A 16,141-nucleotide genomic window follows, 5' to 3' on the forward strand; every position below is an offset into this window, starting at 1 on the left:
TTAGAATTCATGAAAAGAGCGTGCATTTTGGTGAATTAATGCCATTCTTTTTTATATGATACTTTCATAGGCTTTGTGGTTACTTGCCTTGCCCCTGTCCACCTAGTTTTGCCAAGGTTCCTGAATTTAGCACCTGTAGACACCTTTATGGCACGCCAGCATGGAACTCACAAACACTCAAAATGCATTTGTTTTATTTTCCTATTTGTTAAATACATGCAACTTTCTACAACTGCACGAAAACTTTAACAAAAGTAAAGCAAATATTTTGCTAAGTATCCATTTGAAGTTGGTGTCTCTATGCCACCCATTCATATATCAAACACGGTGTAAGTAGATTGCATTACAAGGGTTAAAGTTTTTTTTATCTTTCCAATTTAATAGTATGGGTCATTCATTCATTCATTCATTTAACTTTTATGCCACCCAGTAGCCAAAAAGGATCTCTGGGTGCATTACAAAGTTAAAACATGTAAACAAAAACAAAAGTATCTATATCACAATAAAACAAAAACCAATAAACAGTAATAAAAACAATTCTAAGACAACTGATCAAATTGACCCATCATTACAGCAGCACCGACTCATAAAACCATATTAAAACTACAAACTTAACTATTAAATTGCCTGGAAAATAAAAAGGTTTTCACCTTGTACAGAAAGAAAACAAGGGTAAGTACCAGGCAAACCTCTCCAGGGAGCGTATTCCAAATATGGGGTACCACAGCCGAGAAGGCACTTCTCCTGGTCATCACCCCCCTTCCCTAGTGGGGGGAGGGGGTTGAGAAGGACCGCAAAGAAGGATCTTAGGGCCTGGTAGGTACAAACAAGACAAGACATTCAGATAATCTTTAGTTGCCAAAAGGGCACAGAGGAGCCATTCTCCCCTCCATTTGTTAATTTCCATGAAGCAGGTGAATTGTTTAAAGGCCCATGTGTGCCACTGAATTTTACAGACAGTACTACAGTCAAAGACTTGCTTGTGTGATAACCTGTTCCCAAAAGGAAACAGCTGTTGAACATTGACAAAACATGTGTTTAAAAGAAGCTTTATAACTATATTGCATCATCAGGAATTAATTGAATTAAACAGACCCTTATTAAAGAGATGTTGCAGTATCCTGTAGGCACCGAATAAAGCACAGCCAGCATTCATAGATAAGACTGGTAGATGCCAAATTAGCAGTCTGCAGACTAAGGATTTTGTGGTGGTGCCCACAGCAGTTTCTCAAATTTCCAGGTGCCCATGAGTAGGGATGCACCAAAGGAGAGAAACCTGGTTCCTTTTAGCTTGATGGGGTTCCTGCCTGAACCAAGGATCAGAAGGCCAAGTTGTGTGGTGTGGGGTTTGGTTTGGTTTGGTTTGGTTTGGTTTGGTTTGGAGGACTTCCATCTCAATGCCAGACTGCAGTTTGCACAGAACTTTTAGTTGCTAACTAAATTTGCACAGATAAACACCTGAAGTTCTAGCAGGATTTGTACTAAGTGATTATGCACAAACCATGCAAGAGCCATACAGTTTTGGGGTGCTTAGTTGCACAAATTTCATCAGCAGTAAAAAAAAAATGCACATCACAGTCCATCTTGCAAAGGGAAGTCTGTGAGCTGTCTTGACCTGCACCACTGTGAGTTGGCGCCTGCACACAGCTAACAAATTGAATCCACGGATGGGGAGCGAATCATGAAAATCTGTTTGATTTTCTCACACACACACACACACACACACACGGAATATCCTTGTAATATTCCCTTCTGATTATGGAAAAAGGCTCAGAAGCTATAATGTAATTCAGTATTAAAATTACTTTGCTGAAATTGTAGGGTAGTGGGGTAGAATTAATTTTTCCTGGAGAAAAAAAAAGTAGCTGGTGCTGCAACTTCTTTTTTAAGAGAGAATAATAGTTAGTTAAATATTCCAGGTAGAAGATACTTACCAAAAGGGTCAAGAGAAGGAGAATGAAGACCCTGAATCCAAACCAGATGTTGAAGGAGAAGACAATGCAATTGAAATGACAGAGGATTTTGAAGGAAAAACATATGATGATGAGAAAGAAAAGCAAGGTATGTGTCATGTGTTGCTGGTTTTAACAACTCAAGTATTCGATCACACCAGTAATAACTATGAACAGACTGTAGTCATTCCTCCCCTCTTTGAACTGAATCCTGTTCCCATGTAACCATGTTAGTGTACTATAGGTTGTGTGTATTGGAAACCTGGATATTTCCTTGTTTGTTTTTTCTTCAAACATTGATGAGCAATGGAACTAGAAGCATACAATTAATATAGAATGAGACTCAAGCAATTTCATGATGATCTGTGTCAAAATTCAGGCAAACTGCCATACTATAAAGATAAAAACGCTGTTCCTTTCTAAGAAGTATTAATTTAACTGGAGATGTAGTAAAGTAATACTTTAAGTTGCCTATTTGGAATATTTTGAATTGCAATATTTCTAATCACAGTGGCAAAATTCCACTTGCCTATTTTTATTATTATGGGTATTGATTTTAATATACTAATGGAATTCCACAGGAGAGAGAAGCATGAAAATGTAATGTTTCACCTCTTCTTGCAGTGTTCATCTAAGTGTAATTAACTGATAATTATTAGAGTCACCTGCTAGGAATAGACTACCTAACAGTTCTAAGCTCTCACCCCAATTCTGAGGATCCCATACGAGAAAAAACTTTAACCATAGTGTCCGTGTACCCTTGAGTATATGAAACTTTATATTGACTAAGTTCACACAACATAGGAGCTCCCCCCACCCCCGGTTTATAATCCATGTGGCCATCTCATGTTGTACAAACCTGCAAACACCCTCCGTTCCTGCCAAGCAGGTCTGGGGGCACTTTCCCCCCTGAGCAGCAGCAGTATTGCACCAGAGGAGCCACGCACCATGCTTCGTTCCTTTCCTCTGGGATGAGTTGAGAGAGGATGGCTGACAGTCCTCACTGTGGCTTGTCAGGTCTGCTCATGAGGTTAAGTGAGCGCTGTCAGTGATTCCTGTTTCCTCCCTGCTGACAAGTGGAGATGGGGAAAACCTTGATGCTCCTGCACTGTCTTATGGGATACCTGAAGAAGACATGGGAGAGGAAGGAGAGACCAGGTGCATCCTACCTGCAGTGTGCCCTGATGTGAAGCATATCAGGAGTAAGTTGGCTTAGAAGCCACAGTGAAGCAGTGACTTGCCAGGTGATTAGCACATCTCATGCATGTCAAGCAGAGTTTCTCCCTCTAACCTGCAGCTTTTCCCCACTGGGCATGAGTCATGTTTTTCTGGGTAGTGGTGGGCGGAGGGAGGGATTATATCATTAACTGAAAGACTTTTGAAGGTTTGCCTTGGTCCATCTGTCTCTTATGCATTGAACTGTGTTACATTATATAGAAGATGGTGAACAGTCTGACGAAGATGAAGAATTAGATAAACAAATGGGAAATCTTGGAGATGCTGAAGCTGACAAATTAGACGAGCGGCTTTGGGGGGATAATGAAGATGACGAGGAAGAGGAAGAGGAAAGTGATAATGAGGATAATATAACAGAAACTGGGCCAGGAATGGATGAGGTAATAACATAAGTGAATGTACACTTTTGTCAGGAATAATCCATAGATAAAATGCATAAATCAAATGCTGCCCTTGACAAAACGATTTCATAGCTTCAGGCATATAAATGGAAGGCTCTGGCAAAAGGATCAAGGAAAATGGTGGGAGGAATCAATATTTGGAGCCTACCCTCCACTCACTCACTCTGTTTGCACATATAATTCACTTTTTCAATTTGTATTGGATTTCCAAAGTAGCTAATAGTGTGACATCATATTAACATCAGTTAAAAAGTACAAAATCACAAGGTCATAAAAACAGCAGAACAGCAAAAATCGAAGATATTCATCTTATACCTTGTACTTTATCAGGTTTTTCATTTCACTCAGTGTAGAATTAAGAAATGGTATAACTTTGTTAGAAACCACAGAGTGCCTTTTGTCCTGATGGGATTTATTTTAGTATGTAGAGACCCTGTAACTTGATGTCTATTTTTATAGGAGTATTTATAGTATCCTATGTGATTTAAACTTGATTATGTTTTTCTACTTCAATACTGGCATAAAGTGTAATATGAAATTGAGATGGCTTTAAATATGATACATTTTTATTATTTTAGTGGATTTCATCTTTAATATTAAACTTGGATTTAATAACTAAGTTGAACTCCTTTTAAGGGAAGCAGAATATAAAGGTCCCTTAATACCTGCCATTTGCTTTGGTTGGTTGGAGTGGACAACCGTATGTATGTCCATACGGAAAATTATTAACATTTTAGAGCTGACAAGTGGCAGCGGCTGTATCTTGAGGTGCCAGTTCTCCAGGCAGTGGCTTAGGGCTGGAAGTGTGTATTACATGGTAGGAGCCCTTCACAGGCTCTAAAATTAACAACATTTGAACAGTAAAGAGTTACTAGTAAATGTTTGAGACATTGCCATTGTAAACGCTGGTTGGTTGGTTGTTCATGACACTTAAAGACTGTCTTTCCACTACAAATAGTATTCAAGATAGCCAGCAATAAAATATAGAAAAAATAACAGTCTTAATTAAGTCTTGCCCATTAAAATGCAATAAAAGATGAATAAAATAAAAGACAAATAACAGCACCCATCACTTCAGCAGCAGATCAGCTTGGTTGCTAAAGGGATGTCAGGTTAAGAATGTCTTTGTGTCCCATTGGAAGCATAAGAGAGATGAAATGAGGCATTGTGCACCTCTGAAACACTGATCTCTAGACTTCAAAATCACTAAAATAGTTGTGCACATTTTAAAAAGGCAGGCCAACCAGTAACAATTGGTAAATTTGGTCTCCAGACTGAAGCACAAAAACTCTGAAAGAGAAAGGGGGAGAAGTGGCAGTGGCTGAAAAGGGGTCACCCTTGTAGTGGGATAAGGAGAGAAGACAGCTTCAGCTACCAAGTTCCCTGGGATACCAGGGGAAGAACCAAACAGGAAAGAATGAGGACAACCCACAGTGAGCCAGTTGTCTGTTGGGCACATCATGGTTGCTCAACATACAAGTCATGCTGTGGCGGGTTGTCATATTGCAGGTCCTTACGATATCAATAAATTAATTAAGCAGAAGTTAGATATATAAATACAGTTTAAAGTAAAATAAAAGGATTGTGTCAAGTGCATCTCTTTGCTGATATTAAAAACAGATCTCACAATCCAGAATTGTTCAATTTGGGGAGTGGGATAAGTCTTTGTCAAAAAATTGATTTTTTCAGTCAGGTGTGTTTCTGGGCCTTCAGATCTCCCATGCATACAGATTAAAGTCACATGTATATCATCAACAACATACCAATTTGTTGAAGGCGGTATTGAGCTAGATAAAGTGTTTGTGTTCGGTTGAACTGTCTTGAGTACAATATCCAGGTGTCAGGATAAAGCAGCCATTTGTATCAAAAGATGTTGACTTCAGAACAGTATACAGATTATTGGTGGTACTATGTACATTTAAATGATTTTGTGAGTATTTATTTTCCTGAAACATATAGGGTGATTCAGAACTTGTCGCAAAAGATGATAATATGGATGTTGACAATGAAAATAAGAAACCATCCAAAGATGAAGAAAAACAGAAGCAAGCAGATGATGAAAAAACGAAAGAGAAAATCCATGAACAAATAGATGAGGTAATAAGAAATCAGTTCATGCAGTAAACTATATGTAGTGGTTAGTGTTGAACTAGAACTTGCGGTTCTAGTCCTCACTGGCTTTGAAGCTAACTTGGGTATTTCTGGGCCAGTCAGTAACTGTCAGCCTCAGCTACCTCAAGGATTGTTGTGAAAATAAAAGGAAGAGGAGGCCTATGTAAACTGCTTTGGGTTCCTTGCAGGAAAAAAGAGCAGATACAACTATAAATGAACAGAACATACCCTGGAAGCACAATTGTATTCACATAGCCTGGATCTGTTGCGGCTGCATTTTGCAGAAGTTATAGGAGAGAACAGCTGTGTGTGTATTCTAGAGCTATCCATGCCTATCCAGTTGAAACTGTGGTTTTTTTTAAGTTAACCAGGATTTGTAAGGTGTGTGGAGAATCAGAAGAGGAAACAGTAACCAACAGAGGATAGTAACTGAAATCCCAAAGACAAGTTCTTAGAATCTCATCAAATTGTGTGTGTGAGAGAGAGGGAGGGAGGGAAAGATTCAGTATAGTACTAAATTTTGCAATGGTCATGTTATATCCATGTCAGAAATACACACTCATCTGTCCTTGTATTTCCCTAATTTGACACCAAATCCTCTTGTTTCTACTGGACCTTGAGGAAGGAAATGATCTGTGGCTCTCAAATACAATGGAGATCCAAGATTCACCCCTCCATCTTCATTGTTTTGGTTACATTTATAAAACTAGATATGATTTGTAAAGACCATAGTTTTTTCTCAGTTTAATGATCAAAATCAATGATCAAAATCAACAATATTACTAGCTCTTTGAAAACAATGACTTGGTGATAGATGTGAAAAGCTCAAGGTTCTGTTTTTCTAAGGTAAATATAGCCGTTTACTGTCTCTCAAAGTGAAACAGGCTTTCTTAGTGCAGTCCAGGATCCTTTCGGTTTGAACTGTACTAAATAATAATTTCCAGGATACTGTACCTCTGAACAGTCTGTTATCCACTAATTCCAACATCCATTCCTCTCGAGATGTGTCATTCCTTCTGTTTTTACAGAATGAATATGATGAGAATGAGGTGGATCCGTATCATGGAAAACAAGAGAAACAGCCTGAAGCTGAAGCGTTTGAACTTCCTGAGGACCTGAACCTAGAAAATGGACAGAAAGATGATGAAGACAAGGAAGAAGAAGGTACAACTAACAAAAGATTTCTTTCTCAGCAGACACACGTAGTACAAAATATGCTGTATTCGCATTGCCTATTCAGTGTCTAGCCATTATTTTCTAGCAGGGGAGTGGGCTGAATCCAACAGCTTTGGTGACTGGTAGTCTTGGTGACTTGGGGGAAATCAGGACTTGTCATTTGAGTTGAGCCCTTTCTGATTGTTCATGCCTATAGCTGTTCAGTGTTCATGAAGTCATTGCTATTTCTGGATTGTGTTAACATTCGGGAAGGCTTTCAGCCAATTTTCTGTGGTAAGAAGCTTGCTGCCTTTTCATTCAAATGTAGACTTGGTATGTTTGCCTTAATAAATTCAAGATTTGACTATAACAGTGCAGCCTTTAAGAAGGTAGCCTGTGATAATTGTCAGCTGCTACCAGCTCTTGTCCCACCTCCTGAGGGTATTGCATTGTTTTTACCTTTCTGTCATGCGTTCAGGTACTTGATCATAGCTCTGAAAAGCTCAGGTCTCAGATACCTACTAACTCCATACTACCTGCCCTGTTGTGTAGTTAACCTATTTCTTTGTACTTTCTTCTGGTCCATTGCTCACACCCTGGACTTCGTTGACAACACTGGGATCTTTTTTTATGTAGTCATGCAACTTCTACTGTCTTCAAAAGAGATGGAAAGGATAGGAGTGGCAAAGTGCAGTACATTGTGTCACTGATTAATTACAGACACATGCTTGGGCTTTAAAAAAGCATAATAGTGAGCTATGTTCCCATATTAGCCATTTAGCATCAGTCACTGTGAGTCACACTTCTAAAAAAAATATCCCAACATATACATTACATAGTTTCTCTTTTGTTCTGTATTCTTTTACTAACATAGACAAAACAGATTAAAGTGAACAAAATAAAGTCACACTTTTAAAGTGCAAAGGACTGTGTCTTCTCTTTCATCTTAAGCAGTATTAAGGCATGTTAATACTTCTTTCACTTCCTACTTCCTCAGCAAATTTCTTTTACAAATGCATGTTTTCTTTCACATTAGGAGAAAATCCTTTTGAGATTGAAGAAAAGACCATGGACATAGATGAAAAGGAGATGAAGGAGAAGGACTCTGAAGATACAGGTGAAGAAGGTCAGGATTCTGAACAAGTTGAAAAAGAATCTCCCGAAGATGAAGGAGATGAAAAAATGGAAGAAGAAACAAAGGAAGAAGGAAGCTCAGAGCACCCTGATGCAGGTACAGAAGAAAAAGAAGAATCCCCAACAGAAGACCAAAAAGAACCTCTTGAAGAGAGAGAAAGAGGCATCCCTGCTGATGACCAAGGCCTTAATCCTCAGGTTTAATTTTTTTTATATTAATAGAGGTTGTGTTATGTCCTTTATATGATCTGTATTTTCCACAAAGAGAAATATAAATAATGCATACACTTTAAGGCTAACATTTCAGTACATGGTGGTGGTAATACCCTGATTGTTCAGCCACCAGATAAAGATTAGCTTTTTTAGGCATTCTCTGAAGAGGACTTTACTGTTAGCATGGATGTACACTCTGGCCCTAGCCTTGCTGCACTTACAAGATCAGGAATCCTGTCCTAATGGGGTTCCTCATAGTGTGGATTTGGCAACTGCCTTTATCTGTACACAGTTACGGTGCCCTTTGCTGTCGTCAACACACTGAAGTTGGGAGTGGAGAAGGTGGCTCAGAGTGTGTATGGCATGGCCCTGACTCCCTCCATGTTTACAGCAAATCCCCCTTTGGTGGAAGATAGTCCCAAGCTTACCTTCCACAGCCCTCCTACTATTATGTAATCTTAAGACTCTATTAATTGCTGGCTGCTGTTCATAGCTTCAGGAAAACGAGGACATCAATAATCCCAATGAAGACGAGCAGTTACCTCATGCGGTTGAAAGAATGGAACATGAAACATGTGGACAAGCAGGAGATGAGAACCTGCAAAGTGACACTGCTGTAGAACTGGCTGGAACTGCTTCTGAGAAGGACCAGGCAAAAGAGGTGAAATGGAACATATCTTTGCAGTGTGCAAAATGAACAATTCAGAACATTGGAAGCACTTAACCTTTAGGGTTTCCTTTGGAATCCCTCTCTTTCCCCTTGTTTATTCAATCTGCTCTACTTTTCAATAACTCTGTAAATTGACTACCCAAGCAACAGACTGATTCTCTGTGCTTAGGTGGGGGTTAGGAGCAGTCTGTATGACTATCATGTACATGGCAGCCACTGCTTTCTGCTGCCTGATTGCACTGCGATTATGGTACACCTTCTGTCTGAATGGTTCGTTATGAACATGCATCAGCCAGCAGCAGAGGGAGGGAAAGGAAGGTGTCTATTCCATCTTGTCTCCTCAGAGACAGCTGTCTTTCGCTGTAACTCTCCCTGAACTATCACCACCTTGGAGGCATTTGACCCACCTGCCTGAACTGGTTCTATCCCAGGAGGTAATTGAAACAACTTCAAGAATTAGCACCTGAACTTGCTTGTTTCTTCCTTTTCCCTCCTCATGTGTTTTCACTTTTGTGTCATGCCTTTTACCTTGTGAGCATGAGGGCAAGAGTGATCTTTATTGATTGGTAAGCCATACTGGGAGCTTTTTCAGCTAAACAGAAGGGTAAAAAATAATTGAAACAATAAATTGTAGGCTGAACTTCTAGTGGTTCACTAAATTATTATCTCATACCAGGAAAGAGCAAATCATGTGATACTCTATTCATTAGCATTGTATAGTCTGGAAGGAGAAAGTATACCCAGTAAATAGAAAAGTGTGCATGTTGTTTCAAGAGAATTTGTGTATGTTGGTCCCAAATCTTCTATTGATTTATAGTGTCACACTGGTTTTTCAGTTAGACTTGAACACCATATTTTCTAACCATGGTGGAGGGGAAGGAGCAAGGAAAAGTAGGTACAAGGTATTTAACATTTGAAGGCAGATCAAATATAGATTATAGCTTAAGTTAAGTATTTATAAAACGTGTACAGCTAAGAAGTTAAATGCAAAACAATAATTCCTATTCAAGGAAACAATGTACAAGCTCAAAGACAATATTCCATTGTCTTTGTCAGATGGGATGCTCAGGTTTCTTATTCTATTTCTCTGTAATAGGCTCTTAATCCACTTTAGTCATGTCAACAAGTTACCTACATAGAGTAGGTGAATTAAGCTAATCCATTTTTCCAGCAAGACAAGCGATACAGAGGCCCTGAAGGCTGAAAAACTATACAGATACCAGATCATGTTTGACTTGTAAATGTGATTTTAAAATGAGATTAAGGAATCTCCCTGTAGTTTCAGCAGAGAATTACCCAACCCTGTGGTACAAACCATATTGGGCATGTATTTTACTAATTAGCCTTGACATTTTCTGCACTGCATCAGAAGCGACGCAGGTTGTTCCCAGAACTGAAAACTAGCATATTTTGTCTTCCACAGATACTTCATCAATCCAGTTTAAGCCTAGAAATGATTGTACATTTTAGTAGCAGTCATTCTATTCTCCACATCTCTTTTTCAGGAGCATGGAAGTGGAGCTGCTGATGCAAATCAGTCAGAAGGGCATGAATCCAAGTCAGTGGCACGCTTGACTTCTCAGAAACAAAGTGGAAAAAATACACAGGTTCTTCATTCTTATTTAAACCTTTGTATAATTAAATCAATTATCAAGCCACTAATGTGTGGCTTGGAACTTGGTGCCCCACAGGTTTTCCTATTTCCTGAAAGTTCCAGCAGCCCTCAGCTGAATAAAGCATTAAAATGCTTTTTAAAATGAGCACTTTCAATAGACAGTGTATTTAAATACCAAGAGGTATACAAATGCACATTTCAATGAAGATTTTAAAAAATGCAGATTGAATATGAGTGAACACAGACAAAAGTGACCCAGCCTGTCAGTCTCTACCAATCAATCGCATGTTACCCAGCCTGAGTCCAGCATTCATTCTTCCTTCCCCACTTTGGGAACAGCTTTGAGCCCTTGAGAAGGATTCAGAGGTTATGAGTTGGAATAGGTGGTACATCACAGGTAAAACACGTAAAGGTGTTCCAAAGCTGAAAGGCTTTCTGGTAGACAGAGCTGGAAAGCCACTGTGAGAATAAACAGTACTGGTCTAAATGGCTGAATCACACCACTGGTCTAAAGCAGAATGTATGTTAAGATACGGTCTTGAGGAAGCTGTTCTCTTAAGGGTTGCACATGGGACACCACTTGTGCAACACTCAGCTTGATGCACACCTGGAGTTACATATGTGCATCAAGCAGATCTTAGATTCACATCCAGCCTGTGCATATCTTTTTTCATTGTTAGTGGAACCCTTTCTTTGTGCATATTTCCTTCTCTGAATAATGGCAATATGATATGCTAACAGAGGTTCTGGATCTGAGTTCAGTTTTGCTGCACCTTGCTGAAAATGCATGTCTGCACCGACCTCTTTTTTCAGAGTTTGAAAAGAAAACCTGGACAAGCTGACAATGAGCGCCTGATGGGAGATCACAATCAATATGTTCACAAGCGTTTGAGGACTTTGGAGTCCAGCAGTGAAGCAGAGCAGACGCCTGTTGAGCCTGAACAAAATGTGGGAGAAGCAGATGCTTTTGAGCACATTAAGCAAGGCAGTGAATCCTATGATGCTCAGTCGTATGGTATGGCAGCATTTACAACATAAATTATTTTAAATCTTTTCTAGCACCATATTTTCAGTTTTGCAATAATTGAAATTCACTTAAAGAATCTAATTAAAGATTCTTAAAGAATCTGATTAAAGCAGCATTAAAGCTCCTGAGGCTACTGCCTGGATGCTTATGGTTTCCTCCACAGCATCCTTTTTTTTTCTAGGGCTACCCTTCTCGTATAGAGGATAATATTAACAATAAGGAGTTGGACACTTCTACCCTGCTTAGGAGTCTGTTAGAATTATATAGGACCTACACCCATATCTTACCTGCTACACTGGGAAATAAGCAGCACATTCCATTGCTGCAGCTGCACTGGCAATGTGTTCACTCTGGTTTAAACATCGCAACAAAGAATGCTTATTCCAAAGGAAACGTGGCCACTGTTCCCTTTGCAGGATCCCATCTTTTTGGAGAAGAGGGTTTTAAGAATATCTTACTGGAAACTAAAGACAAAAAGAAGGCTTTGCTTTTTTCTAAGGAAGATGAAAAGCCCATGCTTTATGACCAGGAAGGCTTTGAAAACTTATAGATAGAAGAAGAAAAGGATTGAATAGTGACCTGTATCTATAAGTTTTCAAGGCCTGCCTGGTCATAAAACAGTTTCAATCTTCCATTTAAGACAAAATAGGTCCCCCTGATCCTCCAAGATGCCTCACCTACAGTTCTGACTTCTTGTCCTTCAAGGGTAGAAGGCTGTAACACCTTCACACATGGAAACAGACAGCTGTAAACACTGCTCATCACAGGTGTTTTCTGGAGTTTCACTTCACCCCCAGAAGCACGTTTTTTGCTTTCCCTCCTTTCAGCCTTGTCCACAGCACTTGATCATCTCTAAGTGAGAGAGGCCATAGAACCTGTCCCACCCCTACCCCACTTTGAGACCATCAAGGAAGCTCTACAGAAGGGTATTTCTCATCCTCAACAGACCTCACAGAGGCCTGCCTACATGTTTGAATAGCTGTGCAGCTCAGGAGATTTTTTCTCTTTCCTTACATGAGTTACCACTACCAATACAAGACCCTTCGGTCTGGTACTGGCACCCAGATTTTTCTCCAAGCTCATGCTACTAGTGATAGTTTACCGCTGACCCAAGGCCATTTCACATCTGTTCTTACCTAGTAGACCGTCCAGTGAGGTCTTCATCACTAACCAAGTTCTGTTAAGATCTTCAGATCATGCTGTCTTGTTCCCAGGACCACAGATCTTAAGTCAAAAAGAATCACAGTGAATCCTTGGCAATCTTTAACTCACTCGGGGGTGCTGGTAGATATTTCCAAGGATATCATACATATTACCTCTGGCAGACTTACCAAATTTAGGTAGGAAAGTCTCTCCTTCAAACAAGCTCAGCAGACCTTATGTTTCTAGTACAAGCCGTTGACCCTCAAGTTTTCCTGGCTTGTGATAGGCAGATTGCCCCCCTTGCCCTCCCATTTCGAAGTCACAGGCGCTCCGTCAGAATCACCATACCCAATTGTGTTAAAGGTTATATCCCTTCCTCTCGAACAGAGGTGTCAAATATTTTTAAGCCCAATAATCAAATCAGAATTTTGGAGGGGCATTGGTGGATAGGCCTGAAAGCAAAAGGTTAAGTGCCAAAATCCTCAGTGAAAGTGTGCAGTTTCTTCATGGCCAGGAATGAAACTCTTGAGCCCAGTACATCCATGCCCATTCTTCCTCACATCACATGCAGATTTCTAGTGAAATCCTCTTGAAACACCTGATAGAATGAAGCAGACAAGTTGCTGCAGGTAGCCCAACCCAATACCATAGTTGGGTTATCTGCATGAACTCATTAAGATGGGTCATTTAGTGGTAATTTAGTGTCTGGAATGGTAATTTAGTGTCTGGAAGGCTGGGCTACAAATGAGGAAGTTCCTAGTTTGGATTTTTGCTTTTGCTATGAACTCACCAGGTGGCTTTATTTAGTCATGCTATCCTTTCTTAACGTGATCAATGTGACCCTACTTGTACTTTTTTCAACCACAAAGTAAAGGTAATGCATGTGGAACATTCTTTGAACACTTCAAAATGCTGTATAAATGCTAAGCATTATCAAACCATCCAGAGTTCCCCCACCCCCAGCACCCACACACTTTCAGGTATAATTAAAAGTAATGCTTTCAGTACTTCTTAACTGTTAGTGTGCTAATATAGGGGGAAATTACAGTTTTAAGAGTTTGGTTGGTTTGTTTATATTCTCATTAGATGTAGCTAGTGAAGAACAACAAAAAATGGGCATGCCTGTTAATGAAGATAATGAAGAACCAATTTCTGAAGATGCAGCAATGGAAATGGACACAGAGACGGTTGAAATGCTTAAAGCTGCAGAGACGGAGAAACTGAATCCAGAAGTAAAGATGTCTGGTGCTTCCAAATCTGGTAAATTGTCAGCTTACTGTCTTAAAAATTTTATTTTTCAGGAATAATTTCTTGATTTTTCTCAAGGCAATGCTGTGGTGGCGAATGTTCCTAATGATGTATTAAGCAAATCAGGGTAGAGTAGCTTTACAGTAATAGTCATGGGTGACTACAATATTAAGCAAGAATGTATTATTCAATGCTAGGTACTGCGGAAGTGGAATTGGAGAGCCAAGCTCTCAGTTCTGAAGATGACATTGAAGGGAGAGCAGACAAGTCACCATCAGAAGTAAAGCCAGATAGAAACAAGCATTCAACTATACATACTGCTCACCAGTTCTTGAGGGATACATCTGTCCAGGTAAGCAGCCAATTATATCACTAGGATGTGCTAATTTATTGAAGAGGTCACATTGCTGCTATGAATGGATTTTATCCCAAATTACACCCTTTTGTTGCACTGAATCAAACGTCTGGACTCCCTTGAGGAAAGATGAGGGGTTCTAGGGACTGGAATGGGGAGTTACACCTGGTTACTGTATGCTTTTAGGACGATGTATGCATCTGATGTGCATTATTCAAGTGACTTTGTACTAGATAGTGTGAAAATGTTACTTTGCCTTAATTACATACTATATGCCACAAATTGAAGGTAGCACTTGAAGCTTAAAAAAAACCCATACAAGCATGTCTCCAGCACACATGACTATGCAAGGTGATGATGTAGCTTTAATATTTATTTTAAACATTGGGAAGCATAGATTCAGACTCTCTCTTTGCAGAGATTCATTTCTACCACCCGTATATGCACACAGCAGATCCACCAGAGTATTAATTCAGCAGGCTGCATCTGCATGCACATCCCCCTCACTGATGGGGGCTACTTCTACTCCATCTCTAACATAAGAGGAAGCAAGTTCTTTTTTATTACCTAATAAAATTAAGGGAGGAAGTAAGTGCACAATGGGGAGTACAGTACATACAGAGTAATCTTTCACATATGGAAGAGAAGAGAATATTTATAGTAGGGAAATTGATCTTCCCTGCTTGACTGCTATCTAGTGATTCAAAACTTGCCCTGTTCTCCCATTTGAATTCCTTTTTGAGACAAGTTGTAGGTTTATTATTCTTAAATATTTGTCCACATTGTTTGATGCCAATTTGTTATATTTAAGCACATTGTTAAGAATCCTGAACAGCTGAGACAAGAACTAGAGAAGCAGCTGGAAGATTGGCAGACAGGACACATTGCTGAGGTTGGTGAATTATTTATCATGCATTTACATTTTTAGCATGGTTTTAAAGACCATTTTTATGGTATGAAAAATTAAGACCTTGTTTCTGAAGTCATGTTAAATATTTGGTGTTCATAATTGTCCTTACTTGTTAGACAATGATAATCTTCTGCAATAGGTAGATGGCACTTATTGTAAATGTTCATAGCCAACTGTTTAATTAGTACTACATGATAATAAAAATAAACATGGAAGCACTTGCCAGAATGATAAAAGCATTGATATAAAAACATTTACAACTGATGTTCTTCGTCGTGGCCTCTGTGTATCAAACATATGGGTGCTGCGCCTGCGCAGTGCCTAGGCCAGAAGATTAGAAAGCTAACGGTTTTTGGCAGGAAAACTCCGCTCCCCTCCCCCTCAGTGGTATAAATAGGGCGGAGTGTCCACCATTTTACTCAGTCTTTGCGACTGCCGTTCGCTGTGCCTCGTGCCTGTTCGTCTCTCGCTAGATCCCTGTGCTCGCTGTTCGTTTAACACTTTATATATCTTGTCTCTGTTGTCTTCTTCTACTCCAAGTTTTTTCTCTTAGCCTGTTCATTCTTCAAACCTTTCGTTCCTATAAAAAAAAACAAAAACCAAAAATATATTATCTTACCCTCTGCACTATCTTCTCCTTTTTTTTTCGCGATGGCGCAGTGAGTGGCATTCCACAAATGCACTGAATGCAGTTCCAAAATGTCGCCCGCGGATCTGCATGACCTATGTCTCCTCTGCCTTGGTGAGGGGCATAGGACCGACAAATGCAGCCACTGCTTGGCATTTACCAAGCGAGCTAGGAAGAATAGGGAGAATCGTCTCCGCAAACTCCTAAGGGACCAGGCCTTGATGCAATCGGACCAATTGGTCTTAAGGCCTGGGTCCTCCTCGGCCGCGCCCTCTCAGTACTACGCCTCTGTTGCCAGTGCGCCTTCGAAGCGCCCTGCTCTGGTTTCTGCTGCTCCTTCAC

General features: G+C 39.8%; 1 protein-coding gene across 1 annotated transcript in view; it reads left to right on the forward strand.

The window, feature by feature from the left end:
• Nucleotides 1-16,141, forward strand: part of MDN1 (midasin AAA ATPase 1) — a 132,796-nt gene that overhangs the window by 104,003 nt on the left and 12,652 nt on the right. The window contains exons 84-94 of the mRNA XM_044430350.1: nucleotides 1,920-2,061; nucleotides 3,390-3,568; nucleotides 5,549-5,686; nucleotides 6,730-6,865; nucleotides 7,893-8,188; nucleotides 8,697-8,864; nucleotides 10,379-10,480; nucleotides 11,302-11,503; nucleotides 13,745-13,918; nucleotides 14,104-14,258; nucleotides 15,073-15,153. Of these exons, the coding sequence (XP_044286285.1) occupies nucleotides 1,920-2,061; nucleotides 3,390-3,568; nucleotides 5,549-5,686; nucleotides 6,730-6,865; nucleotides 7,893-8,188; nucleotides 8,697-8,864; nucleotides 10,379-10,480; nucleotides 11,302-11,503; nucleotides 13,745-13,918; nucleotides 14,104-14,258; nucleotides 15,073-15,153 (1,773 nt within the window). The remainder of the gene's footprint in view (nucleotides 1-1,919; nucleotides 2,062-3,389; nucleotides 3,569-5,548; nucleotides 5,687-6,729; nucleotides 6,866-7,892; nucleotides 8,189-8,696; nucleotides 8,865-10,378; nucleotides 10,481-11,301; nucleotides 11,504-13,744; nucleotides 13,919-14,103; nucleotides 14,259-15,072; nucleotides 15,154-16,141) is intronic.

The sequence above is a fragment of the Varanus komodoensis genome, unplaced genomic scaffold (assembly GCF_004798865.1).
Source record: "Varanus komodoensis strain SLA01 unplaced genomic scaffold, ASM479886v1 scaffold1, whole genome shotgun sequence".
Classification (NCBI taxonomy): Eukaryota; Metazoa; Chordata; class Lepidosauria; order Squamata; family Varanidae; genus Varanus; species Varanus komodoensis.